This window comes from Sprattus sprattus, assembly GCF_963457725.1.
Source record: "Sprattus sprattus genome assembly, chromosome: 2".
NCBI classification, from domain to species: Eukaryota; Metazoa; Chordata; class Actinopteri; order Clupeiformes; family Clupeidae; genus Sprattus; species Sprattus sprattus.
In genome coordinates, this window is record NC_137921.1 from 48981437 (window position 1) to 49009137 (window position 27701).

Here is a 27701-nt window from a genome sequence, read left to right on the forward strand (position 1 = left end):
ATGGCGGCAGTGCTGCAGCAGGTGCTTGAACGGACGGAGTTGTCCAGACTTCCAAAAACCGTTCAAAATAAGTTGGAGAAATACATTTCAGACCAGCAAAGTGAGATTGACAGTCTGAAAGCGCACCACGAACAGTTCCGCGTGGATAGTGGTGAGTATAATAATGGAAACTGAAGTATTTTGGCCTGAATTATGCCTTACAACCTAAGCCCGCTAGCCAGTTATTTAGCCGCTAACGGTAACTTACGTGCTGCTATTTGGTCATTTAGCAAGCTAGTCCGTTTGAAGTGACAAGGCATGATGCTTAGGATGTCCTAAGTTCTTTATAATGATGTTAACTTCTTATTCAATCTCATAAGCCATTAGATGTAGTCGGTTTTGGCCAGACTGACAGTAAGATAGCTAGCAATGGCGCTAACTTAATTGTAGCTAGTTTAGTCAAGATAAGCCTTAATGTTTTTAAATTTCACACGTATCCAAATTCGTTAGCTAAAGTAGCTAGGTAAACGTGGGTCATGGTAACTATAAACTGTATGACAACTGAGATGAAAAGGTACCATTGTGGCTAGTTATCATGCTTATTTGATTTACTGATAATGTTCGTCAAAAAGTCAACCTAGCTTGCATAGCTAATGCCAGAGATCACTTCTTAAATGAATAACTTTTACAGCCATGGCATACCTGCGTAGAGACTGAACTTGCTTTTAGTCTAGTAACGAGTAATTGTGTTTTTAATTTCAGAACAACAGTACTTTGAGGTCGAAAAGCGGTTTGCGGACAGTCAGGATCGGTTCGTTGCGCAGACGCAAGAACTCAGGAGGCTGAAAGAGGACTTTGCTAAGAACGGTAAGTGTGATTATTACACAAAACAAGGTAAACTGTCATCAGCGCGATCTCACCCCTGCACCTTCTGTTTGTAGAAGACGAGCTGAGATGCGTGCGCGAAAAGAGAAAAGAATCCGAAGATTCTCAGACGAAATTGGAATCCCAACAGGTAAATGGTCTGAGGAATAGCTGACCACACCATAGAACACCGTATACAGGAACGTTATTGATATTCCTAATTATTCAACTCTATGTTATGTTACAGAGCCAGCTCCAAAAATCCAAGGATGAGCTGGAGGCAGAGAAGAGGGAACTTGTCCGCACCCTGGAGCGGAGATCTCAGGAGTTGGAACACCAGAGTGGTGAGATTCACCTCTTGTGGATGCACACACACATGCACATATTTTCACCCACCCAAACACTCTAGGTGCTGAATTGTTGACAAACTACCTGTCCTGAGATCTCCCATAACATTTTGTATGTAAACATCTGCAGAAGATTTCTCTCGAACGCTAATGTGTCTGCTGTTACTATTTGTGGCTACAATCGTTGTCTCTTGCTCTCTCCAGAGGATGTGAAGCGATTGAGTAACAAGCTGGTGGAGGTGAGCACATCCAAGCTGGAACTACAGATGAAGCTGGATGAGCTGGAGTCCTCTGAGGTCTCTATTAAGGTAATTATCAAACTCATCAGGTTCAGAGGGACAGCTGTGACTCTGGTGCTTGTTTGTGTGTGGGCCAACATTAATTTGTTTGAAATCTGCTAGCACTTATGTCCAACAGGAAATGTCACTGCATCATAGGGATGTACCTGCTATGATAAGTGCCAGAATTCAATGGCTTGGTGAAGGAACAAAACAGGGTGTACATTTCTTTTCAGTATGGGGAACTGTAATGGTCATTTTAATAGTTGCATTGATACTGACATCTTTGGCCACTATTGCCCATGCTTTACTAGAACCGAAGGCATATATTTATGCAAGTTCATTCCAAGGCCTTTTAGTTTGTGTGTCCCCTTGGTGCAACTAAAACATTCTGCTTTGTGTGTGTGGGCATGTCTGGCCTAAAAGAACCTTTAGCTCAGGCACTCTAGCAAGAAATGTAGGTTAAGTGACCTGACCTTTGACAGCGGGTCGTGTTAATAAGTACAGAAAATGCATGTAGCAAAGTGAAGTCAGAGTTGGTCCCTAACCCTGGCTTTGGTGTGTGGATGTGTGTACAGTACAAAGAGAAGCGTATGGAGCAAGAGAGGGAGCTGCTACAGAATCAGTTGGACTGGATGAACTCTGAGCTGAAGACCAAGAGCGAGGAGCTGATGAGCCTCTCCCGCCAAAGGGGGAATGAGGTCCTGGAGCTCAAGTGCAGTGTGGAGAACAAGCAGGATGAGGTATGCACCCAGCCTGACCATTAGGGGGCAGCCTCACTCTCCACAGTTCTGTATCCCACATTTGTATCAACGTATATACATTCTGGACATGTATGTAGCATGAAAGTTTATGCCATTGTTTGTTTACTTTTAAACAGATCACCAGACTGCAGGACCAAATAACCAATTTGAAAACATTAAATGAAACCAACCAGAAGAGAGCCGAAGATCTGATCCACAAACTAAAGGAGGTGAGATTGATTTTTTTATATCTCAATGTTATTATAGGCTTAATGTTATTATTGAAACCAGAGAGAAAAGACAAGTTGTGTTGACCTTGTGTGATTTTCTACAGGTCAAAGAGATGCAAGGAACATCAGAGGAGAAATTCCGTAATGAGCTGAATGCAAACATCAAACTCTCCAACCTCTATAAGGTATGGCCTACTTTAATGTCCAAAAAACGCCTCACAATTATTCAAGGGCAATTCTTGATCAAAGTCTGCTCGGCATTCAAGGAACTGTTGTTTACCCGCATCCTTGACCTTGGTATGTGTGTGTTGTGTGTAGGGCGCTGCTTCAGACTCTGACTCCAAGGGTGAGGAGCTGAGAGGTGCTGTGGAGGAGCTGCAGAAACTCCTCAAAGAGGCAGGAGAGGGTAAGTCTCCGAACCCCCAACCCTAACAGCATACAACACCTCTCAGCAATGCAGTCTCTAAATGTGCTCTTCTGCTCCACTGTAGCTAATAAAGCTTTTGAGGTGCGTCTGGAGGAGATGGATGGAGAGAGGGCAAAGACGGAGGAAAAGCTGAAGGAGAGAATTGCGGAGCTGGAGAAGGAGTTAGAGAACGCCAACGAGCTCCTTTCTGATGGCAAACGCAGAGGTAAGCGCGTAAGCCTCTTTCATCAAAGGCTTATTATCGACCATCATGCCAATGGATGGAGGAACTTGAAACATGCTTAGGAGTGGGTAAGGTAGAAACCGTTCACTCGTGTAACTTCAACACATCTGCCCCTGTTAGGGAGTGCAGGAGCTGCATCTGTTTTGACCGAGGAGCCGCTGACCACCATGTCCCCCACTGCTGCAGCCATCAGCAAATTCAGACCTGGGATGAAACTTACTGAGGTACTACACACACACACACACACTATACGGTCACCGCACACACATACCTACATGCACAAGCAGTTAAAGGTCACCCTGGACTAAAATATGTCGTTCTTGACACACATTCTAATTCAAATGTTTACTCTCTACTGCCCACATTTGTGCTGAACATATGACACACACACACACACACACTAACATTCTCTCTGTCCCTACCTGCAGCTGTACAGCGCGTACATCGAGGCTCAGGAGCAGCTGCAGCTGGAGCGGCTGGACAACCGACGGGTGAATAAGTACCTGGATGACATCGTGCAGGAGGTGGAGGCCAAGGCGCCCATCCTCAAGAGGCAGCGTGACGAGCACGAGCGCATGCAGAAGTCTGTGGCCAGCCTCTCCACCAAGCTGGAGCAGGCAGTCAAGGTGAGCTTACCTACCCACACGCATGACTGACACTATGCGGAATAATTGCAGGGCTTGCTAAATTGCTAGCATGACATCATGGGACAGTCAAGTATTCCTCTCAGGCATACAGAAATTTAGCAAGTCTTGAATTGTAGCTGTGTAAGAGGGTACTGCCATCTGTCCGCAGAGTTGTAACAATAATAATGCAAAGTGCTTCACAAATGAGCAGATACAAGAACAGAGGCAAATAACTGTGTGTGTGCATGCGTCTGTAATGTAGTTGAATGGGTTGTATGTGTGTATATCACTAACACACTTTTATGTTGTTGCAGGAAGTGCATCGTCTGCAGAAGGAGGCTGACGAGGCCAACAAGCGGGCGTCTGTGCTAGATAGAGACAACAAGCGCTGTGACCAGCAGCTCTCTGACCTCTCACAACAGGTAGGCTACAAGGCCATCACAGACCAACTTCTTAACTTCACAGGAGGGTCAAGTGTAAAGACAACTCAAAGGACATGGTGGATATATTTTCCCCTTTTTCCCTCCATGTGTCATCAAATGTAAACTCCTGGGTGATGGTAGATCTTTCACCTTTACTTGGCAAAATTTAAATATCTACACTAGTGGGGTAATGACTCTCACCTTATCTATTCATCCGAACAGCAAATATAATTTGATCTTGAAGCATCTGCTAGTTAGTATTAGTGTGTTTCATTTAAATGGCTGATCTCCGTGCACCTAACTCCATCAGGTGCGCGTGCTGCTGATTGAGCTGGAAGAGGCGCGTGGAAACCATGTGTCGCGCGATGACGAGGCAGATAGCTCTGCTGATGTAAGCAGCACCTCGGAGGTCATCTCCCAGCACCTGGTGACCTTCCGCAGTGTGGAGGAGCTGCAGCAGCAGAACCAGCGCCTTTTGGTAGCCCTGCGCGACCTCGGCGAGGACCAGGAGCGCAATGAGATGGAGACGACCTCCAAGAGGTAAAGGGGAGGATGTTTTTGTGTGTGAGGGGAAAAGAACTTTGGAATGATGAGAAATGTAGAACAACTCCAGCAGTTTAGGAAAATGATTTCAGGGATACGAAATGAAATGCACACTTATGTGTAATATTTTACACAATAGTTCCATTATGGAGTATGTGCATAAAGAGAAAATGTAACACGTAAGATCGAACTTCATATCTGCTCTCGCTCTCTCTCCTTACTTTTTCTCTTTCTCTCTCCCCTCTGCAGGCGCTGTGAGCTGGAAGCTAGTCTCGAGAAGGCCCAGAGTGAGCTGGAGCAGCTGAAGGAGCAGAGGACCATGCAGATGCAGCTGGCTGAGTCTATAGTGCGCCAGAGAGACATGTACCGCATGCTTCTGGCACAGGCCACCGGTGTCTCAGTACCTCAGCCAGGTAATGCCTACACCCACACCTATACGCATCTGTGCAAATTCAGTTGTGGCTGTGTCAGTCCGTCGTGCACAAATGGCAGAAATACAGACACACACACTAGGGCTGTAACGATACACCTACCTCACGATTCGATTCGTATCACGATTCTTGACCCACGGTTTGATACACCCCACGATATTATTATTATTATATTATTTTTTTTTTTTACCTCGCGATTTTTAAAATATATTTTCTAATTCACATTAGAATAAGTATGAGCTATAAAAAAATAAAGAAACAATTTATAACCAAATATTGAGGTTTTTATTACTCAAAGCAATGCTGTTGAAAAACATTCAACAAACTTCGGAACCTGTTATCTATCTGCAGAGCAAATGTCAGGTTCATACAAAAACATTAACGTGAATTAATTGATGCTAATACAGCATTAAGCATTAAGCTAACGTATTTTCCACCACAGTATAACATGCAATACTATGTGATTGTTTTTAGAAAACGAATGTAACGTGATGAGATCACTAAAATGTAGTCTGCATGTCTGCTCAGTTTAGCAGTGCTACCCAAGCAAAGGTTTGAAAAGAACTTAAGCTTCAGACTTTCTGTTAGGGAAACAGCTTTCTATCTGCCAAGCAAATGGCAGGCTCATGACAACACGCGCAACCTTTGGGAGCATGAACTGCACTGAGTAAATTTTGCGCAACAATTAACCCCAACGCTGAAGCAAGCAGCCGCCTTTACTAGCGAACCAAACTTTTTGTATCAAGTGACCGCTGAGGGCATGTCGCGGTTCTGCCTCCTCGCATCGCGATGCAGGTTCGTGGCCCAGAGTGTCGCGATTTCCCGGTTCGATCCAATATGGTTACAGCCCTAACACACACACACACACACACACACACACACACACACACACACACACACACAGTCTGTGATGGGGGCCTACCCACACCACGCTCAGAAGAACTACCTCACACATACACGTCAGCTCAGGCAACTGACTGGAAGCATACTGCCACAGCCTCCACACTTAGGTGACGTGACACCTGACCTTTGCCTTTTGACCCTTATCAGGAGCTGCGGGCGATGAGGTGTCTTTGACTTCCACGCCACGCCGTTCTCCAGCGACCACGCCCACCATAGCTACACCCACTGCCATCACTCTGCCCGAGTCCACAGAAGCGGTGGAGGCCAAAGCTGCTCTCAAACAGGTAGGCTTCTGATTCAGTGGTGCCTCAGTTTCATTAAGAAATGAAGGCCATTCAACACTAGTATACTAAACCCATCCACTCAACTAGTGCCTGCTTGGTTCTTCTGCAGCCCACTTGACGTCTGGTTTTAAGACTAATGTTCAGTAATTGTCACATGTTGGATTTGTGTATGTGTGTTGGTAGCTGTGAGAGTTGTCATCCCCTCTCTCTGTGTGTGTGTGTGTGTGTGTGTGTGTGTGTGTGTGTGTGTGTGTGTGTGTGTGTGTGTGTTTTTGTGTGTGTTTTTGTGTGTGTGTGTAGCTGCAGGAGGTGTTCGGGGCTTATAAGAAGGAGCGAGTGGAGAGTGAGCGTGCGGTTGAGAAGACCAATGAGAGGCTGCAGGAGCAGGTCTCTGACCTGCGCTCACAGATCGCCAAGATCTCCACCCAGCTGGAGTTCGCCTCCAAACGGTCAGCACGAGCTAACACACTACTGACACCACAGGGTCTTGCATGGGCTACAGACATGACTGTCTGACAGCCTATTACTTTCTTTACCCAGAGTTCGTAGAACAACATGCTCTCAGGGAGAACTGTGTGGATGCTAATTCCACATTTGTTAAATGTGGATCATAAAATGAGTAATAGGCTTTAACAGGTTTTTGGCAGTGTGTTTTGTTTTAAGTACCGGTACTTATTTAAGTGTGTGTGTGTTCCTAAGGTATGAGATGCTGCAGGATAATGTGGAGGGTTACAGGAAGGAGATCTCCTCATTGAGGGAGAAAGGACAGAAGATGGGAGCCGTCGCCCAAAAACATGAGCAGGCCGTGAACACCCTCACCCAGGAACTCTGCACCGCCAACGAGAAAATCAACATGGCTGAGGTGAGTTGTGTTTGTGTTGAAGTCGTGCCCATTTGAGAGCCCACAAAATGATCATTCACTACTAAGCCAAGTGATATCATCTCTTTGAGTTAAGCAATCGAGTTAGTACGGCGACCTCTAGTGGTACTGATATGACACTGGTGATCCCTGCAGCTTCGATCATTAAGGGTTGGTTATAGCAAAGACGTGTATTTGTTTCTATCTGATTCAAAATATATGTATTTGTAATAATCGATAATCAGAAACTTTCTGATTATTGATGCATGAAAAAAGGCATCAATCCAAGTTAATTGAAAATTCCAAGTTAGTTGTAAATATCCCATGTTCACATGAAGACGTTAACACCCGACAATAAGACCTAAACAAGTCATTTTTGTGACCTTTTGATCTTGAGCTCCTCCTGCCATGGCCGTGCATCCATGTGACACAAAAATAAATCCTTGATTCGTGAATTGATATTCTGAGTGCTTTTGTCACTTGCATACAATCTTTACATTCAGATTCTTTTGAGAATGGACATTGGTGAACTGTATTTTTGTGTTCTGTCCTACGTGCAGTCACGCCTGGAGTGTCTGCGCAAGGAGAGAGACCTGCTGAAGCTGACTGAGACACGCCTTACCCAGGAGAAGGAGTCCACCCTCACCCAGCAGCGAGGACAGAGCCTGCTGCTCACCAACCTGCAGGCCATCCAGGTACAGTAGCCCCTCACCATTCAGATCATGCTACGCTAACATATGAGTCATGGTACTTGTTTAGAGCTACGCTTAACACTTCAGGTGTACATAAGCTCCACTACTACAGACTAAGTAGAAAGTGCATGCTGACTCAAAGACTGTGCCTCCTAACCCGGAACAGGGTAGAGTGGTTTGCATAGGCATATCAACAGATGGGAAATATTCAGGGGAACGAATAGAGGTATATGAACAGAAACCACACACATAGCTTTTGACATGAAAGTAGACAAATACCTCACAGGTAGGCTTATACCTCACTCTTCAGCATTGGCCAGGGACACAAACATTCCTACCATCCAGTGGTGTGTGTGTGTGTGTGTGTGTGTGTTGTGTGTGAATACCTGCTTGTGTCTCTCCAGACCACTCTGGAGCGCTCGGAGACAGAGACTCGGCAGCACCTGAACAACCAGATTGAAAAGCAGGAGCGGGAGATCGTTCAGCTGCAGAAGAGGCTGGAGAAGGAGGTGGAGCAGAGGCACATGCTCAGCCGCAACCATGACGTAGGCACACGGCCCACAGCCCCCCTCTGACGGCTCTTTGGCCCCCCTCCGTCTTTTCTCCTCTCTCCTCTACCTTCCCTGTTTCCAAGACAACTGTTATTTCCATCTGTATCTGTCTTTTTATTGTTTTTCTTATCTTAGTTTTCTTATCTTATTTCTCTCATGTCCAAATCTCCTCATCTCTTGCATCCTCCTTCCTTCTTTACCCTCTGTATATTGTTTTTCACCATCATCTCTACTTCCTTCCCTCCATCTTGACTCCTCTCTCTCTGTCTGTGTGTGCGTCCCCAGGTGCAGCTGCTGGAGGCCAAGAGGCAGCAGGAGGTGCAGCAGGCACAGCATCAGCGCACCAGGGAGCAGCTGACGGCCGCCCAGCTGGAGCTCTCCGGCCTCCGCACGCAGCAGAACTCTAGAGAGAGTCTGCCCTCACCCAAGGCCAAGGACTCCGCCACTGGAGGTTAGAAACCCACACAGTCACATGTCACCCCAGCACGTGGGAATGTTCTAGTGCCTGAGCAATCCACTGATTGTGACGGGCCTACACAACCACGCTGTGCAAATGTTGAAATGAAGTTGAAGGCATTTTGTCATTTAATGGATATATAATCTAGTAAATACTTTTAACTGGAGTGCTGTCTACATCTGAGCATTGCAGTTAATTCACAAAGGTGTTTAAATGATCAGAAACACCCCATCTCTAGAGCTGGGGTGATGCTCTAACACTGCACACCAACAACTGGAAATGTTATGAAAATCAAACCCAAACATCGTTTCAGCATGAGCATAATATACATTTATTATGAAATTACATAGAACTCACTTAATGTGAAATCTGGGCCGGTTTAGATGCACAAAAACGTGGTATCCGGGCAGAAATTGATGAGGCACACACTCAGCAAGGGATCGCAGGTGTTCTCTTCTGTTTAGTCTTTATCGCTGTTAATCTTGAAAAGCCAAGCTTGCATAAGTATGTTGTGGAGAGAGGGAGCAATGTTGATATAGCCCTTTTTGCCACAATTGGGTATTCTTTGGCAGCAGTCAAAAGTAGGGTAAAATCAGCATGGATCAGTTTTAATATGCGGCCTTCTTTAACCCATTTAAGCCGGGAAAGCATTACCGCTGTTCTACCATTAAAGCCGGGAGCGCTGTTGCGTCATTCTACCTTTAAGGCCGGGAAAGCGTTTGTGTCGTTTTTCTGTATAAGGGGGGTTTTAGCCCAAAGTGTCGGCCTCTGGGCCAATGAAATGCATCAGAATAGACATGTGATAGTGCCTCAAATGTTTAGTTTAGTAGCTTAAAAAAAAAATCGTTGGCTTTCTCGCTTTGCTAAGTAACGTCTCCTCCGCGACAGCCAGGATTATAGCTCAAAGTAAATTAGGCATGGAGTGAGTTGTGAGTACTGGTAGTTACAGAATATGGTTATCTGTAGTTGTTAACGATTGTTACTTGCTTAAATGTAGGTTTACTCGAGGTGAATGAAAGGGAATATGGTATCATAGACGGCTATATTAACACTAAGCTAGCTTGCTATGTTGTTAAAACTTTCTCCAGTGAGCAAGAGTGTGAACGAGCGAATTATATCGACATCTCTCTATTCTTTGCATTACTATATATTCTAGTATTTCAAAACAATAATCAGTCCCTATAGAATGTTGTTTATAATCAGTTAATGCTACTGAATCCTCGTTTGACTTTATTATAGTGAATGCTTTGGTTGCCTTCCATTTCAGCCCAGCATACAGTATTTATCAGTTGATAAATAAGATGTACTTGAAATTTGTTTTGTTTTTTATTTGAATTAGTCCTGTTTTTTCCCTTTGAATGGAATATTTGACACTAAACTAGTTCATCTGTATCTCAGTGATAGTATCCAAATGAGCATAAAAATATCACTGGTATGTAAAAACTACATGGACAACAAAATAGTTATAATTGTTGATCAAAATCTTATTCCCTTCTGCTCATAATACAACAAGTAAACAACTCAGAGGTTGACACTGTCAGGTCCATTCTCCATCCATAGTGTCCAAATGAGCATTAAATATCCCTGGTATAGTAAAAACTACACGGACAACAAAATAGATGTTAATCGTATTCCCTTCTGCTCATAATAAAACGTAAAGTAAACAACTCAAAAGTTAAAACTTTCCCTAAAAGAATTATATATTTATAATTATATAGTTATATACTTTATTTCACTTTGTTATATACTTTGTCATATAGCTTATTACATTTTTTTCTACTGTTTTGTGCTGATCCTGCACTTTTACATATTTTGTTTACTTTTGAGAAGGTGTATGTAAATATTGTAAATATTGTAAATATTTGTAAATACAAATTCAAATTCCCATGAAAGCCACAGGTGTAAGCTCTCAAATACTTTTTGAATTGTGTTCCTATCTGTTACAGGGGCTGAGAAATCAGTAATGTAGTAGGCGTTGACACAATTGAATTTCTAGAAAAACTTCAGGTTTTGGGGGCTTTTCTGAAATCGCCTATAGGTTTTACAGGCATTTTTTCCAGGCGCTTTAGGCCTAAATGGGTTAAGTTCAATCAATTGTTCTTGCTCCTGCAAAGTCAAATTTGTGTTATCAAACACTGCCCTGTATAGGTCACTGACCCAGTCAAAATCGGTGTAGGCTGAGGGAACATTTCTCCATTAACTCTTTTTATTTCGTGTACTGTACCTATCTCCATCTCCCTTTTTTTGATTGTCACCTCAGCAAATCCGCCTATTAATTGCGCTGCGTACTACCACCAACAGAGTATTTTTTCACCAAGTGGAAATATGTATAAAAAAAAAAGATTTTCTCACGGCACACCAGAGGTTGAAAAACACAGCTCTATTTGATTGCATGTGTGGGATAGCTCCCAGGCCTACCACAGTGGTTTTCTACAACTGGTTTGTATTACTAGTTCATGATAAACACACTCTCCTACGCCCCTACTTAGTGTGTGTGTGTGTGTGTGTGTGTGTTGCAGTGCCGTCAGGCATTCAGGTGGAGATGGAGGAGCTACGTGGCCGGCTGCGACAGGCTACGACGGAGCTGGAAGACATGAAGGAGAGGCTGCAGACGAGCGCCGCCAGCAGGGAGCAATACCGCACCATGTGCCTGAGCCTGGAGGAGTCCCTCGAGAAGGAGAAGGAGGTCAGCATGGGTGGTTACGTGCCAGAATCGAACACTGACAATTAGCATTGATCAGACATCAAATAAATCTCTCTCTCTTTCTTCCCCCCCTTAGGTGACTGCTCAGGCCCAGGCATCTGTGGAGGCGCGTCTGAAGGCGGTTGAGGAGGAGCGTAAGCGGGTGGAGGAGAAGCTTCAGGAGGCTGAGCGCGTCAATAAGAGCATGAAAGGGGACAAGGACAAGGCCGTCGCTTCCATCGAACAGCAGGTACGGACACTGTAGAGCACCAAACTCTACAATAGACACTGGCTTCACAACTGCAGTTGTTGTCCCTATAGCATTAGATTATAACTCATGAAGAAAAGCAAGGGCAAGGGCTTTGTTTGTCTCATACAGTATACTGGTTTTTCAAATGACTGAGCTGTGTGTGTGTGTGTGTCTCAGTTGAATGAGCTGAAGAAGACCATAAACAGTACGAAGGCTGATCTGGAGAAGGCACAGGAGAGGGCAAAAACAGCTACTTCTCAGGAACAGCAGGCCATTCAAGACCGCCAGGAGCAGGTGACAGCTGTCTCTGTGTGTGTGTGTGTGTGTGTGTGTGTGTGTGTTGGGAAGGTTATTCACTTAAAACGTGATTGTTGTTGTGTAGGCGCGTCTGGCGGCGGAGGCGCAGTCGAAGTACGAGCAGGAGGTGCTGCTGCACGCAGCCGACGTGCAGGCCTTGCAGACGGCCAAGGCCCAGGCCCAACAGGCCAACGCTGTCAGGCACCAGCTGGAGGAGAGCGCCCACAGGGCCAGCGCCCAGCTGCTGGAGGCCCGAGTCTCTTGGGAGGAGCAGGAGCGCATGCTGAAGGTGTGTGTGTTTGGTGGTGGCTAGAGTGTGTGTGTGGTGGGGCCTTTATTCCTCAGCTTATATTCAAAAAGAGTCTAGTGTATCTATGTCAGTGATAAGGGGATAGTTTAGATTTGTTGTTTATAATGTGGATTAAACACTCAGGAAACAGGATACAGAAAAGTGATGTGGATAGTTATTTCAGAACTCCGAAATGACCCCTTGCCTTGCTCTCTCTCCCTTCCTCCCCTTTTGTGCACTTCTCAGGAGGAGGCGTCTAAGGAGGCGACACGCTCGGAGGACCTGCAGAAGCAGAACTCCCTCCTGCATGACCAGATCCAGAGCCTTAGCAGCAAGATGGCTGCCACTGCCCAGCAGGCCGGCAACCAGAGCACCTTCAACCTCACCATCAGTGAGGACAAGTCCCAGGAGCAAGTGCTGGAGATCCTCAAGTAAGTTAGCTGATGCCTTTTCAGGCCATTTCACTCTTCCCGACTGTGCTTTTTCTCATTATTATTCTCTAATGGGCTTAACATGTTAATGTAAAATGTAGCAAACTCTCCTGTCTCCACTTGAACTTTCTCTGTATTTTCTCTCACAACTCCTCGTCTCTCTATTCCTGCCCTACGTCTCTCCCTCCACCCCTCTGTCAATCCCTCTACTCTGCTCCCCCTCTCTCAGGTTTGTGCGCAAGGAGAAAGAGATTGCGGAGACGCGTTATGAGATCGCCCAGGCGGAGAGCCTTCGGCAGCGCCTGCGCGTGCAGCAGCTGGAGCACGAGCTGAAGGATCTGCAGGAGAGCCTCAACACCGAGAGGGAGAAGATGCAGGTGCGCAGCCCACAGTAACACACACACACACACACACACACACACACACACACACACACACACACACACACACACACACACACACAGAAAAATAGAGCCCAGAGATCTAGGGGCTCCTCTGAGGTGGCCTCCTTATTCAGGGATGGGTCTTTGTCCTCTTCAGCGTTAAAGCTGCAAAATCCGAAATTGCATTACAGGAAGCCATAACTACTGCAAATAACATTGATTATTTTAATCGGAAATATGAGGTAATACTTTAAAGACAGCAATCACATATAAAGGCTTTAAGCAGCAGATGTATTGCCTTACATTGAGTTGCGTGAAGTTGCTGGTGCCAGGTCTTTTTAGTTACAATCATTTCCACAGGTATCTGTAGGTGAAATACTGCCTGCTCGGTGTGAATGTGTGGATGTAATTCAACAAAAGATGTTGAATTATGGCCATTGACTTATGACTTTTGACCCCTGGCGTAGGTGAATGCCCGTTCACTGGCACAGCATGAGGTGCTGATGAAAAAGACTGAGACCATGAACGTGCTAGTGGAGAGCAACAAGCTCCTAAGGGAGGAGAAGGACCGACTCCAGATGGAGCTGGAGCAGGCGCATTCCAAGGTGTGTGTGTGTGTGTGTGTGTGTGTGTGTAAATGGAAAATGCACAAACCCAGGATGGGCAGACTGGTGTTTCAGAGTGACATTGTGTGTGTGTGTGACAGGTGAGCAAGCAGGAGCAATCCATCATGCCCATCCAGGAGTCCAACGCAGAGCTGAGTGAGAAGAGCGGGATGCTGCAGGCCGAAAAGAAGCTCCTAGAGGAGGACATCAAACGCTGGAAAGCACGCACACAGGTGAGTGTAAACACACACAAACACACTAAAGCCCGTATGGTTATAAGATGGGGATACACTGCTTACAGTCAGGGAGTCATATGCACACACTTGCATTGTCACTTTCTACCAGCCCAATGTTTATGAAACTTGGGTGAAACGGGTAGCATGGGACAAGGAAGAATGCTCAGTGCTCTCCTGGGGCATTTACTGTTTAATTTGTGACCAGCAACAAACTGACTTGAGAATTGTGTATACAGCTGCTCGCTCGTGTACTATGTCATCCTACCATATATACCATACCATATATTAACCATACATGGTGTCTTACCATTGGATCATTACCAATTTTGTGTGTGTGTGTGTAGCATCTGTTGAGCCAGCAGAAGGACGTCGACCCAGAGGAGTACAAGCGCCTGCACACCGAAAGAGAAAATCACCTGAAACGCATCCAGCAGCTCAATGAGGAGAACAGCAAGATCAAGGCAGATGCAACCAGGTCAGCCATGTACACACACATACATTTGAGCTCAGGTTTCTTTTTCATTAAATACATTTGCATCTCCCTACCTCCTATTTGCACTTCTGAGTGCATGCAGTACTATGAAGATGCGCTTTTTAATAACAATAATTTGAACAGTAAACTAAATATACCTAAAATCTATATCTCTTACTTTCAAAAAAGAATGTTTGAAAACTTCTAAATATGGCATGTCCTATTGACAAGCCAATGCAGAAGATGTAAAAAAAATAACTGCAGATAAATGCCTAAAACTTGCATGTCCCTGTGTCTGAGTAGGAGCAGTGGCGCGGTGACGTCCCTGCAGTCGCAGCTGACAGCGCTGCGGGAGAACCTGGGCAAGCTGACGGCGGAGCGGGACGGGGCCAAGCGCGACCTGGAGGCCAAGAACCACGACCTGCAGGAGAGGCTGAAGACCATCACGCAGGTCAAGAAGATCGGCCGCCGCTACAAGACCCAGTATGAGGAGCTCAAGGAGGAGCATGACAAGGTGAGGTCCCACTGCTGTCTCAGGCAGTTGGTTTAGGTACAATAGGGTATACCAGACTGGAAGAAAATTACAAATTTCAAATCCATATATTTATTTTGAAGAGTTGTGTAGGCATGTTGAAATTTGACGCCTATACAAGTGGATTGTGGATCTGTTCCAGAATCATACAGCTCTTGTCTTGAATGAAATGTCTGGGTTGGTTCTGACTGTGCGTGTGTGTGCACGGATGTACACTCTCTAGATGGTGGCGGCTGCAGCAGCGACCCCAGCTCCCGACCCCGAGGCCCAGCAGGTCTTGACCCAGGAGCTGCAGACAGTCAAAGAGTCTCTCACCCAGAGCCAGGCTCGCAGCACCAAGATGGAGGCCCAGCTAGAGACCCTCAACAAGGTAGGTGTTCATGAGGGAGAGTGTGTGAGTGTATGTCTGGGTAAGTGTGTGTGTTTACAATGATGCTCAAGAATGGCTCGGTGGAGGGTGCTTTCAGACCACGCGCTTAGCAATGTATATGTATATGCCAAATGGACATTCAGTGTTGTAAATGTGTGTGTCTACAGGCATGTTTACAGAAGCAATGTTAAATATGTTGAACATCATGCATGTCACAAATGTATATTTTGTGTGTGTGTGTTAGACGGTGGGCGAGCGGGAGACCGAGGCACGTACAGCACAGGAAGAGCTGACTCGCCTGAGGCAGGAGGTGCAGGATAAGACTGCCCAGGAGGAGGCGCTGCGCCACCAGATGACCGAGAAGGAGGAGCGCACCAAAAAGGCCATAATGGGAGCCCGCCAGAAGATCCGGCAGGTTATTGGTGAGGACGCGCGCACACACACACACACACACACACACTCTAGCCCATGCTGTTACTGTGGTCTTTATGATATCAATGTCCAGCACACACACATGCTATTGCATCTATACACTATACACAATAATTTCAAGGATGTACGTACATATTTTCACGCATGTAAATTTGAAGCATCCACAAGCTGTCATTGCTGGACTCATCAGTGTCACCCAGCATTAGGTAGGACTGTGATGGCAGCATCTGTTCTCTGTTGACCCCTGACCTTTGCCCCCCCCCCCCCCCCCAGGAGAGAAGGAGGCTCTACAGAAGGAGACAGAGGAGCTGCGCCAGCAACGTGAGGAGCTGGAGGTGCGGGTTAGCGCGCTCCGCTCCCAGTATGAGGGCCGTCTGTCCCGGCAGGAGCGGGAGCTGCGTGACCTGCGTGAGCAGCACGACCGTCACACAGAACCCAGGGAGGAGCCCGCAGAACCCGGGCCCAGCAAGGTACTCATGCACTCCCCCATGTGGCAGCACATAGACATGTGTCAGCAGTACCTGGTTCATTAACTTGGCTGGAGACGCACAGACCTGAGTCCAATGAGTTATATAACTACTAAGCATGTCCTTCATTTTAGGCACCTGAGCAGCAGAGGACCACTGAGCAGAGACCCAAGAACCTGAAGCCCACCCAGCAGGCAGCAGAGCGTGGAAGGTACCTTGGAAAGACACGCACAAACACACAAAGTTGATCATTTTATTTGGACCGGCAGTTAAATATCACAGTATCCAAACAGTGTTTACATGGATTAAAGTATTCCGGCACCGTGCCAGATTTCCGGTGTGCGGCATTTGGCTGCGAAAAAAAAAACCACAGGTCTTGATATCATCACCATTTACTTTCGAGTTTATGAGTTCGTCTGCCAATGATAGCAAAGGAGCACAACTCTCAGGCTCTCAAAATAACATTATTTGCCAATCAGAAGTAGATTGGGGCGGGTCTTGGGAAAATGTGCTTTCACCACCGACTTTTCTATATCGCTCTGCAAATGTCAAAGTAGAGAAATTGTCACACTGAAGGAGAGTAAGTACATGAATCCTGGGGAAGATGCCCTCCTAGTTGATAAAGGATTGAAAAATAAATGGCGCTGGGCGTGGATAGAAGAGATAGGGAAGGACAGTAAGCCTTTTGGTAGCTAGTGTAAGAAGTTAAGAGAAACAGGTGCAAGAAAGCAACTGTATGCAACTAGCGAGAAAAACGTCAGGAGTTAGACCCCGCTCATAGAGCGGCTGTTTGCTCTATCCAACACATAACGCTTTTACCGGGAGCAACAACCGCAGCTGATGTACCGGCATCTATAACTGACCGTTTGTGTGCCCTGAAAATACGCGTGTGTACATTCATCGCAGAGCACATTCTGTCTTCCAGACTCGCCCTACCCCTGGTGAATGTATGCCAAAAAATAGCTGAAGACAAAATTGCTTTGACTAAACTGTAGGAACATGAATTTAGCCAATGCCTCAGCACTAATGCTAGAATAAAAAGATGTATATTTACGATTATTTCTTTTGAACAAAGTAATTATGGAAATGTTGCAATATAAAACAACAGTATTATCTACAGTTCATTGTTGCACTTTAACGGTTTAAAAAGTGAATCGCTGTCCTTTTTCATATATCCTCAATTAAATGGTGGCAAATCAGGGGCCGTATTCACAAAGCCTTTTATCTTACCACTAGGAGTGCTCCTAACTCGCGCTAAAACCTTTTACGTAGGAGTAATTTCTTAAAAGTGATTCACAACGGCTCTGAGACCTACTCATACTAAGGATAATACCAACTCCTAAGCTTAAGATAAAAACTCCGTTGCTATGGATGACGTCGCTTCTCATGCACGAGTTTAGAAGGGGTGAGGACGGTGATTGGTTGTTGACAGGCTCTCTCATTAAAAACTCATTTGTGACGTCTCTCTAACAATCCCACTATATCGACTGAAAATAAGAGAATAACCTAGGCTTCAAATTAAGTCATATTAAATAGTTATGGACAGTGCAGTTAGCAGAATGCACACGCATGATGACAAGTTTGTGCATCCAACGGGAATGACACTTTGCACGTTAAGAGAAATATAAAGCGATCAATATAAAATATGGCAATTGCATGTTATCAAGGCAGTAATAATTAAAGCACCCAGCAAACTGTAAGGCTATTATATTTCCAGCCCTTGACCACTTCAAATATCAGCACATGCGGCCCTTTAAGCCCTCCAATCTTAATTGATCAAAGCGAAACGAACGTGAAACGTATAGCCTAAGCGAAAGCCTAATGGTCCCAGGACCAATAGCCACTGTCACCCCAGCGGCATCCAGCTGGTAAGTTCTCAAAAACCTGCTGCAGACCGCTCTCCGTTGAAATGCAGAAGTCATCGGTACATCCAACTGTTGGATGATGTGGTGTCTACAGTGCGTTGATAGTTTGATGAATTAAACGGCTGAATGATAATTCCCAGTGTCGTCATTTGCGTTTTCCGCGAAGCCAAATAGGCTATCTTTATGTTTCCAAACATTTCACTTCGGGACACATCGTTGTTTAAAGGCGTCATTGCATCCCGCGCTAATTCTACGACAATATTAATACCTTCACGGTTTAAGCAATGTCTTTTATCAATTCCAAGTCGGCTGCAGCCATCTTACGATTTTTTGTGAATAGGTCTTAGTGACTTAATAGTCCTCATGAGGAGTTTTAAGCTGTCCTAGACTTAGGTGCTACTTTTAGGGTTTAAATATTTTGTGAATTGCTCTTAGTAAAAAAAATTAGGAGTCCTACATTTAAGACTGACACGCCCATTATTTTTAGGAGTTTCTCCTAAATTCGCCACTTATGAGCTACTTTTAGCCCAAAGATTCTTTGTGAATACGGCCCCAAATCTTTTTCCACTGACTGACTGAATTTCACATACCCTTATAACATGTCACCTTGTGATTGTAGGTCATCTTGAAATCTTCCAAGGATATAGCTTAGCAGCAAAACTTGATATCAAAAGAAATCCTAAAAGCTACCTGTTAGTACCATATTGTAGTGAGATAGAGAACTATTGCTGACCTTTCTTGGTATTGTAGTCCCACCATAATCTGCAATCATTCATTTCTAAATGTTTTTTTTTTGCCACACTTAAGGGGTTGTAGCTGCACTTTGGGGGCATTTGGTAAAGGCTGGAATTATGATCTTGGACGCTGCCTTTAAAGTTGAACTAGGCACAGTATGGTCAGGAATCTCATGAGCAGTCATTAACATTCTGAGCTCTTTTTGGCAGCAACTGCACTAGGTGTATAGTTGTTACCGATGCATGTTCAATGAGGTGTTCAGTGTTCGGCACACAGAATATACTCCAGCCTATAGCAATTAAAGCGTCACTTGTGTTTTTGTCTCCCTCTGGTGAGCAGCGCCAGCTCCTCAGAGACCCCCACGGCCAACATCAAGCCCACCCCTGTGGTGGCCACACCCAGCAAGCCTGCACCCAGTCAGGGCAACAAGCCCACCCCCCGCGCCAGTATCCGACCAATGGTCACCCCCGCGCCGGTGCCCACTCCCACTCCCACCGCCACAGTCATGCCCACCACCCAGGAGACACAGGAGGGTGAGTTTGTGTGGGGGGTTATTATGCTGTAATCTAGTATGCGTTCTGTGAGTGCTGTTGTGTTCATATTAATATATCTGTTTGTGAATTTTAATGCCTAAGAAGAACATATGCACTTGTATGCCAATGGTCTCACACCTACACACTATGGGGAAAATAGTATTGGCAGGACCACCATAAGAGACTGAAAATTTAGATATTCTGTAGTATGGCAACACAAACACACACGCGCACACACACACACACACACACACAGTTCACTTTGTCACTGAACTAAACTGAATCGCATCAGCCCGTCGTAGCCCGCCTTCACGGATCCTGAACCTGACCCTTGGCCCTTCTGCCCCTGCAGCCCAGCCCTCGAGCGAGGCCCCGGTGGAGCACATGTATGGCAGCACCAGTGGCACGTTGCGTTCCACCAGCCCCAACGTGCAGTCCTCCTCTCTGGGCTCCTCCATGCTGGCCGCCCCCCAGAGCCAGGCCACTGCCTTTGTCCAGCCCACCCAGACTGTGGCCCCTAGCGAGCCGGCCAATCAGGAGCCCGCGCCTGCTCCCGTCATGATGGAGGCCACACCCAGCTCCCAGGTGGAGAGACCCTCCACCTCTACAGCAGTGTTTGGGACAGGTAAGGCCTTACATATCTACTCCACTCTGATAACATAAGTGTGTGAACACTAATATTTTGAGGTTAGCAACAGCTCCATTTTATAATTATTATGCAATTTATTTATATACCACCTTTCAGGCAGTCAAATGTCTATGTAGGACAGTTTATTATTTATATAACCTTCATTTAATATATGCTTGTATAGATCACACATATTTATATTTACATGGTTTTCTTGTAAATATAAATATATATAAAGACATCCCGGTGTTAACCTTTGCCCTCTGACCCTGCTGTAGTGTCAGCCACACAGGGTTCATCCATGAACAAGCGCCTGCGAGAGGAGGAGCAAGAGGGGACGAGCGCAGACACCGAGACCCCAGAGGAGCCCAGCGAGCCCCCTACCCCAAAGAAACTCCGCCTTGTCCAGAGAGTGGGGCCTGAGGTCAGACAAACACACACACACACACACCCACACCCCAAATAGTAGAGAGAACACATCCATACTGTACTTGCACACTAAAGTTTGGGAGAGGTCTATTTGTCTTTTTTTTCTCCCACCCTTGACTATTTCCGTGTGTGTGACCTGTCTCAGGAGGAGGTGATGGAGGACAGCACGGAGGCTGAGAGTGTGGTTCCTGGTGAGAGTCAGGAGGTAGATGCCTCACAGGTATGAAGTGTTTATTTAGCCTTCTTGGGCAAACCTGTCTTGGTTTAGGACTGGACTGTGAATGTGTACAAGCATCTTTATATGTGAAGGGCTTGAGTGTTATTGGCTGTCAGTTCTGTGTTGGGACATACACCCATTAATAGTGTTAATGGGTACTTGCGTTGTACCGTGCATTTTCCTTTTAAAGGCACAGTTTGCAATTAAGGCGAAAGGTTGTTGATATTGGACCTCAATGTTGAGCGCACACACACAGACAGCCTGAGGACTGGGAGGAGCAATTCGCTGATCTTGAAAATGTTTTGGATTAGAAATCTCGGACGACACCTCTAAGCTTGTTTTGTATGTGTGGGCCTATTGTTAATTGTACGCTACCTGTACTGACTGTTTGATTAGGAGCTGGAAGAGTACCCGGTGCTGGCCGAGATAGACGACGAGGCGGGAGGCTCCCAGTCGGTCCCCGTAGAGACCTCGCAGGAGAGCGAAGCCCCACAGCAGAGCGTCATTGTCATCGTCAGCGACTCTGAGAGCGAGGCCGAGCAGGAGGGCGAGAGTGAGGAAGAGGTTGAGGAGGAGGAAGAGGAGGAGGAGCAGGTAAACGTCCATATACTTGCCCTCCATACGATTGACCTCCCAAGAAGGGTCCACACACACACACACACTCACTTCACTTGAGTAACAAAACATATGTACATCCTTTGGAATAATCAACCCTCCATTTGGATATATGCCTTACTGTTTTATTACAGTGCATGAAATGCCCTGTATTGTTATTCCTAGGCTTCTTATTCTTCTCACCTTTTTCTGCGATTAATTCAGCTCGAACCGCTTAACTTAGAAACTTCGTTCAAACTTTGTCGCGTAGGTCTTGTAAAGGACACTTATGCTATGTATTTTTAACTTTTCTAAACTTTATACTTTTTAAGATATTAAAGAAAAACGAATATACATTTCTCCCATTGACTTACATTGGGCCATTATGACATCATAATAGGGTCTTTAAACTGGCTTGCACCTGTGCTTCACTGACACCTGCGCCAAATCCAAGGAACCTCTCCTCTGTCCCTCTCAATTTAACTGTGACTAGGAACATTAAGACACCTTCCATTCTCAACTTTTTTTTCTCTCCATCTTTCTCTCTATCCCTCTCAGTCTACTTTCTCTCACACTCAATCTCTCTTCTTCACTCCATTTTTATCTCCTTTTTCAATATTTTCACTCTCTCTTTATATCCAGAGCCACTCTTGTTCGCTCTTCTTTCCTCCTTCTACTCTTCTTTCCTTTCTTCTTTCCTTCTTCTACTCTTCTTTCCTTTCTTCTTTCCTTCTTCAACTCTTCTTTCACTCTTCTTTCCTTTCTTCTTTCCTTCTTCCACTTTTCCTTCTTTTCTTCTTCCACTCTTCTTTCTTTTCTTCTTCACTCTTCTGTCCTTTCTTCTTTCCTTCTTCCTCTCTTCTCTCCTTTCTTCACTCTTCTTTCCTTTCTTCTTTCCTTCTTCCACTCTTATTTCCTTTCTTATTTCCTTCTTTCACTTTTCTTTCTTTTCTTCTTCCTTTATTAACTTTTGCATTTCATGCACTGGTATTTCCTTCAGGAAATGCATTTTCTAGTTATTTGTGAGCTTTCAGTTTGAGCTTTAAAAGAAGAACATTGTGTTTGTGAACAGGACTATGATGAAGAAGAAGAGGAAGATGATGAGGAAGACGAAGATGACGGCGGCATGGGTGAGGAGGGAGAGGAGAGCAACGAGGGAAGTGGCAGCGGAGAGGGCAACGAGGCTTATGAGGGCGACGAGCAGGAGGTGAGCATCTAACCCAGCGCGTACACACACACACACACACACACACATGCATGCATAAGCTAGTTTTGTTGAATGCATATATATAATATAATATATATGTAATATATTTTACAATTTAATTCATATATATCCCTGCTTACACTTCAGGATATTACACAATACAACCAGCTGCTGGCAAACTGTGTGGGGGTGGGTGTGTGGGTGGGTGTTGCCAGGTCATGCATGCATGTGTTCTATGTGTGTGTATTCACGGTCATTAAATGTACCAAAGCCCTAATGGGAACAAGTGAGTCACGGCACTGTCAGGGTTGCCATATTGCATCACCATGGCAGCTTCCTGTCTATTCCCAGAATTCCCTGCTCTGTCTGGTTTATGTGCGAGACAGTAAGTGTCAAGGAAAAGTTGATTCAACAACAAGTCATTTTGTCTCTCTCTCTCTCTCTCTCTCTCTCTCTCTCTCTCTCTCTCTCTCTCTCTCTCTCTCCCCTCCCCCCCCCCCCCCCCACATTCACTCAGGGGGCGGAGGTGACCGACCCCGGCACAGAGACGGAGGAGAGTCTGGGAGCAACGGACTCCACCCAGCAGCGCCTCGCAGATTCCCAGACATTCAGTGGTACGCCTGTCTGTCTCTATCGTCCTGTCCCCCCCTCTTTCCTTCTACCAACCTGTCTGTCCCCTCTTCCCCTCTGTTTCATATCAGAAGAATGTGCCTTTCACTCTGTTTGGATTTGCCATTGGCAGCCACTTCCTCACTTAGATGGGCGACTGCACCCCTTTGTCCACTTTTGTCTTCCAGGCACACAGTGGATTATTTTACATGTTGTTTTTTTAGTCAGAATGCTTGCTCATAGACCCTAGGGTGGGAACAGTGGAACATTCCACTTCATAACAGTAGAGCCCAGTTTTAACGATCATTTCCCTTCTGAGGTTTATTGTAAAAACCCAGAAAAATAACCATTTCAAGTGATTGTATTTTATGAATGTTGTCAATCTACTGAGGGTACTAACCCACACACATGTGCACTGCCATTCTGTTTTAAATCTCCTTCTAGTGGAACCAGCTAACACTAATGTGGAAAGTCATTCGGTGGACTCGCCCAGAGAGGCACCAATCAGCAGCTCGACACCTCGACTTCCACAGTCACCACGGCGACCACCGCATCCTCTGCCACCGCGCCTCAACATCCTCCCTCCTCCCGGCCCAGATCTGGTTCCCCCCTCTTTGGTACAGGTTTGTGTGTCGGGTCACTTAAGGTGTCCTGAGGCAGTAATGCATTTATAACAAATAAAGCATGGCTACAGGCATGTTGGTTTGACACGTGTAGGAGTCCTGAATGTCTGTTTAGCCCTAGTGCCTTAAGGGGCCTATAGCTGTAGTATGCTTCTGATATACAGAGCCTTAAGGAATTATTACTTGCACAAATTTGATTAAGAAGTGTTAGCTGTTACATTTTTTGACTCTCCATTAATTTCTAATTCAAATTTTTTTTGTGCTTCTTCAGCGCATTCCAGTCCGATTCCATTCCTCAGGGCGGTCCATGCCGCTCACTCCAGGAGCCAACAGTGGCACCATGATGTCTGAAACTGTGAGTTTGTTGTTTATGGTTCCTCACTCCCCCCGTGCACGCTGCAGTAATGCACTACCTTGACCCCTGTGTGCCTGCGTGACACCATTTTCATTTTCTCGACAGCAAATGAACTTTGACAATGATGACCGCATCGTCCCTAGCACCCCTATTCTGGTGGTCCCCAACCGCTCTGACAGTTTCACTGAGCCGCTGCAGTGAGTACAAGTGTAACCCACTCTGTAAAGCCTATACACCGAATGCACACTTTATAGTAAATACTGTACCACAATGCTAAAGTTGTACTGTACTCTAAACTATACTGCTGTGTTCCTTGTTTTGAAAGGTGAATTATGCACACCTCCCATAAAATCTATGGCAAATTACCATTTTGGGCTCGGTTTATGCATTGCATCATGAGCAGGTCAAAGTTCTGCTGAGTCCGTTCCAATTGTTTTGTGCTGATCCACAGATCCCCTCAGGTGGCTACTGTGCCCCGGTTCCGCTTCGGCACGTTGGAAGACATGAACCAGTCCACATCGTCGCACTCTGACCTGGGCCAGCTGGCCTCTCAAGGAGGTATATATAGACAAATCTGCTTCAGTTGCAAGGCATTGTCTTGCAGCTTTCAGTATGAAGTATACTTATTTACTCAATTGCTTCTTATTAGTAGAAATGAGGTAGGGGCCGAAGAAGCCTGTAAATGGTGGTGTGTAGTTCTCAATAGGTTTGTGTAGTGATCACTTTTTTGGTTGTGGTGGTCTGCTATTTTTCCTCAGAGTGATGTGGTTGTAGCTGTTTTTCTGAGTCCTGTGTGTGTGTTTGTGTGTGTGACTCCTCAGGTCTGGGCATGTATGAGAGTCCCATGTTCCTGGCGTCCCAGGAAGAAGAATCCGGTGGACGCAGTGTCCCCACCACACCTTTACAGGTGGCAGCTCCGGGTGAGACTAACACACCACACACACACACACACACACACACAGACACACTTAAACTCCTTACTTTCCGCAGTCTCACAAACACATATTTACACACACACGCACCCTTTCCTTTTCTGTGTGCAATTTCAGATTTTCATTGATATTGATTCCTGAAGTTCCCAGTTGAAAATGTGTTTCCTCTCTCCTCTCATCCATTTAGTGACTGTTTTCTCTGAGACTGTTTCTATCGACACCTTCTCTATGGAGACCCCAGAGCCAGCCTCCCAGTCTGTTCCCCTGGTAACCACATCCACACCTAGCCTAGGCGCTCCAGGGTCTGCTGCTGGAGGAGACGACAGAGACGATGTCCTCATGGAGCCAGAGAATGAAGGGTGAGGAGAGACACTCACACGATCTGTCTGGGTTTCGAAATTTGTCTTGTTACTGTCTCACCAACATATAGATACACCCATGAATGGTTTATCCCCCCGAGTTACACTGATAAGTGTGTGTGTGTTGCAGAATGAGTGGGGATGTAGGCCAGGAGCATGTGTCCCAGACTGAAACGGATGAACCTGGGCAGCCATCGGATGAGGCCAGCCTCCCTTCAACCAGTCAGGAGCCTTCCTCTAGCTCCGGAGGTAAACTAAAACACACACACACACACACACACAGATGTACCCTATGTGTCCAGATAATTGTGTTCAGCCCCATTCACAGTATACTTTAGTCTTGCGTGTGTGTCTCTGTTCTCTAGACGCTAGTAGCACTCAGCAAACCAGAGGAGGCAGAGGAGCCTCTGGCAGACAGCTCCAGCGCTGGACACACACGCAGTCTGGCAGTGGCCCCATCAAGAGAGGTACACACACACACACACACAGACACATCATCGAAACACCTACACAGACACACACATACCCAATATACTAGTAGAGACGTACATAGAGACCGAACGCAATGAAGTCCTGCGCACACCAGAGTGGAGAACTTTTCATCGCCCTCCATTGACTTTATACTGGGTGAAGGTGCCTCCTGCTCACTTTTGTCTGCCAACAAAAAACTGCCTAAACATGCTAAATAGCTGCTGTGTGACGGGATGCACTTCCAACAGGGTAAGGAACCTAGAACTAAGCTGCGAAACCGAGATGGGATCGTTTAAGGAACCAGAAGTAAATAAAGGCAATAAGACGTGAGGCATCAGCAGGAAGAATTTTGTCACTGATAAGACAAATACCCGAATGTCAGTTTTAGGCTACTATATTTCAGTCAGTTAAGCCTTTTGAGAGTGTGCAGCTTGTGTTGTAGTGGAATATGGATACATCAGAAAGCTATGCAGCAGTGTTATAATGTTTGCAAGTGCCTTAGCTAACATTAGCTAACTTGTCCAATCACTTTCGTTATAAACTGCACCCCAACTTGCCTCTAAAGCTGGCTAGCTTTCTGATTTATCCTCTGTAACAGAAGTTGCTGCTTTTAGGCATGTTCCAGTTTTTTATTAGCAAACGAAAGTGACAAGGAGGCACCGTCACGCAGTATGAAGTCAGTGCAGTGCTTCTCAGAGTATGATGCTTTGTGTTCTGTCTTTATATGTATTAATAAGGGTGCGGTTCCTGTTTGGGAAGTGGAGCGGTTGTTTGTCTGAATGAACACATGCAATTCATAGATTATACAGGAAGAGTCAAATGAATGTTATTGAAGGGGAAAACACTGTTGTTTAATTCATTTAATTTCAAAATGTATTAAGATACATACAAAAAATGTTTTAGTCAAATGTACAGAATCTGACTCAGTGTTGCACATAGGAGTCATTGAGGTTGAAGCATCTAATGTTGTCTGTTATCTGATGTCCATCTCTTCTTCTCAGGCATGGGATTCCGTGATCGTTCCTTGAAGTAGGCCGTTTCCAGTGGAGCATTGCTAATTCAACCTCCAGTAGAATCTTAGAACTACAGTTCCACATGACATTGTTATTTCTGCTTTAAGCCACTTCTCCAGTCCTGTGATGTGTGCTTGTTTTGTTGTTTTGGTTGAGTTTTTTTTTTTCCCCCTTTTATTTCAGAGGATTGTTTTTGTGCGCGTGGTTGTCAGAAGATGTTGTAATCAATGAAAAACTAAAATAAAGAATGATTTTTTACAGAACTAGTATATGTCCGTATTTGGTATGTGACGGTGTGTTAAGGGGTGTGTGTGGGTGGGGGTGGGTGTGGGGTTGTGTGTATGCTTGTGTTATGCCCCTTCTCACTCTCTGGTCCTCAGGCCTTTGTTTTTTCGGGGCAGTTGAAGTAGCTCTTGGGGGGACTCTGCGCCAGAGTGGCTTGCACTGGCGTGGTCAAAGTTGGCCTCTCCGCATCAACTTTTATGCTGTAGTGGCGTGCTGCAGGGCACAGGGATCAGAGCAGGGTCTTTAGAACAGAGCATGTGCTGTCCGGTTATAACAGGACCTCAGAAGGAAGAAGCCTAGTGGTAGTTATCCATTGTGTTTCATTTACATGGATCTGTTATTCTATTATACATGCACTCAAATGTCTAATTATTTGGTCAACCTTTGAACTAAATATACTGTGCTTTAATGCGAGGAATAGTAGAACAGGTGTGGAAACGGGCATTTGAAATGGAGTGGAAGGAAAAGCAAACATATTCTGAAGTCGTGAGGTGAAGTCAAGAACATGTGCTACCAAAGTCCAGGCACTGTGTGTGTGAC

General features: G+C 45.6%; 1 protein-coding gene across 3 annotated transcripts; it reads left to right on the forward strand.

The window, feature by feature from the left end:
- On the forward strand, positions 1-27139 carry tprb (translocated promoter region b, nuclear basket protein; the record flags this gene model as incomplete). Of its 3 annotated transcripts, none has more annotated exons than XM_080832002.1 (51): positions 1-151; positions 742-846; positions 921-994; positions 1091-1187; positions 1395-1498; positions 2047-2211; positions 2349-2441; positions 2546-2626; positions 2760-2847; positions 2933-3073; positions 3212-3315; positions 3520-3717; positions 4032-4139; positions 4450-4679; positions 4932-5095; positions 6164-6300; positions 6601-6749; positions 7000-7162; positions 7720-7854; positions 8256-8396; positions 8688-8853; positions 11379-11545; positions 11640-11792; positions 11970-12086; positions 12175-12378; positions 12625-12809; positions 13039-13186; positions 13660-13797; positions 13899-14030; positions 14378-14508; positions 14809-15019; positions 15261-15407; positions 15652-15829; positions 16113-16309; positions 16441-16517; positions 19246-19439; positions 19732-20064; positions 20346-20491; positions 20642-20716; positions 21110-21307; positions 22380-22514; positions 23032-23128; positions 23568-23746; positions 24018-24101; positions 24207-24298; positions 24553-24659; positions 24923-25021; positions 25221-25392; positions 25523-25641; positions 25758-25859; positions 26865-27139. In XM_080832002.1, 51 exons carry the CDS (start codon positions 1-3, stop codon positions 26894-26896), a joined length of 7143 nt encoding a protein of 2380 aa, XP_080688128.1. In that variant the 3' UTR covers positions 26897-27139. The 3 variants fall into 3 exon arrangements, with proteins under 3 accessions (XP_080688128.1, XP_080688129.1, XP_080688130.1); XM_080832003.1 differs by having other exon boundaries at positions 23568-23740; XM_080832004.1 differs by having other exon boundaries at positions 19792-20064.
- Positions 27140-27701: the final 562 nt, after the last annotated feature.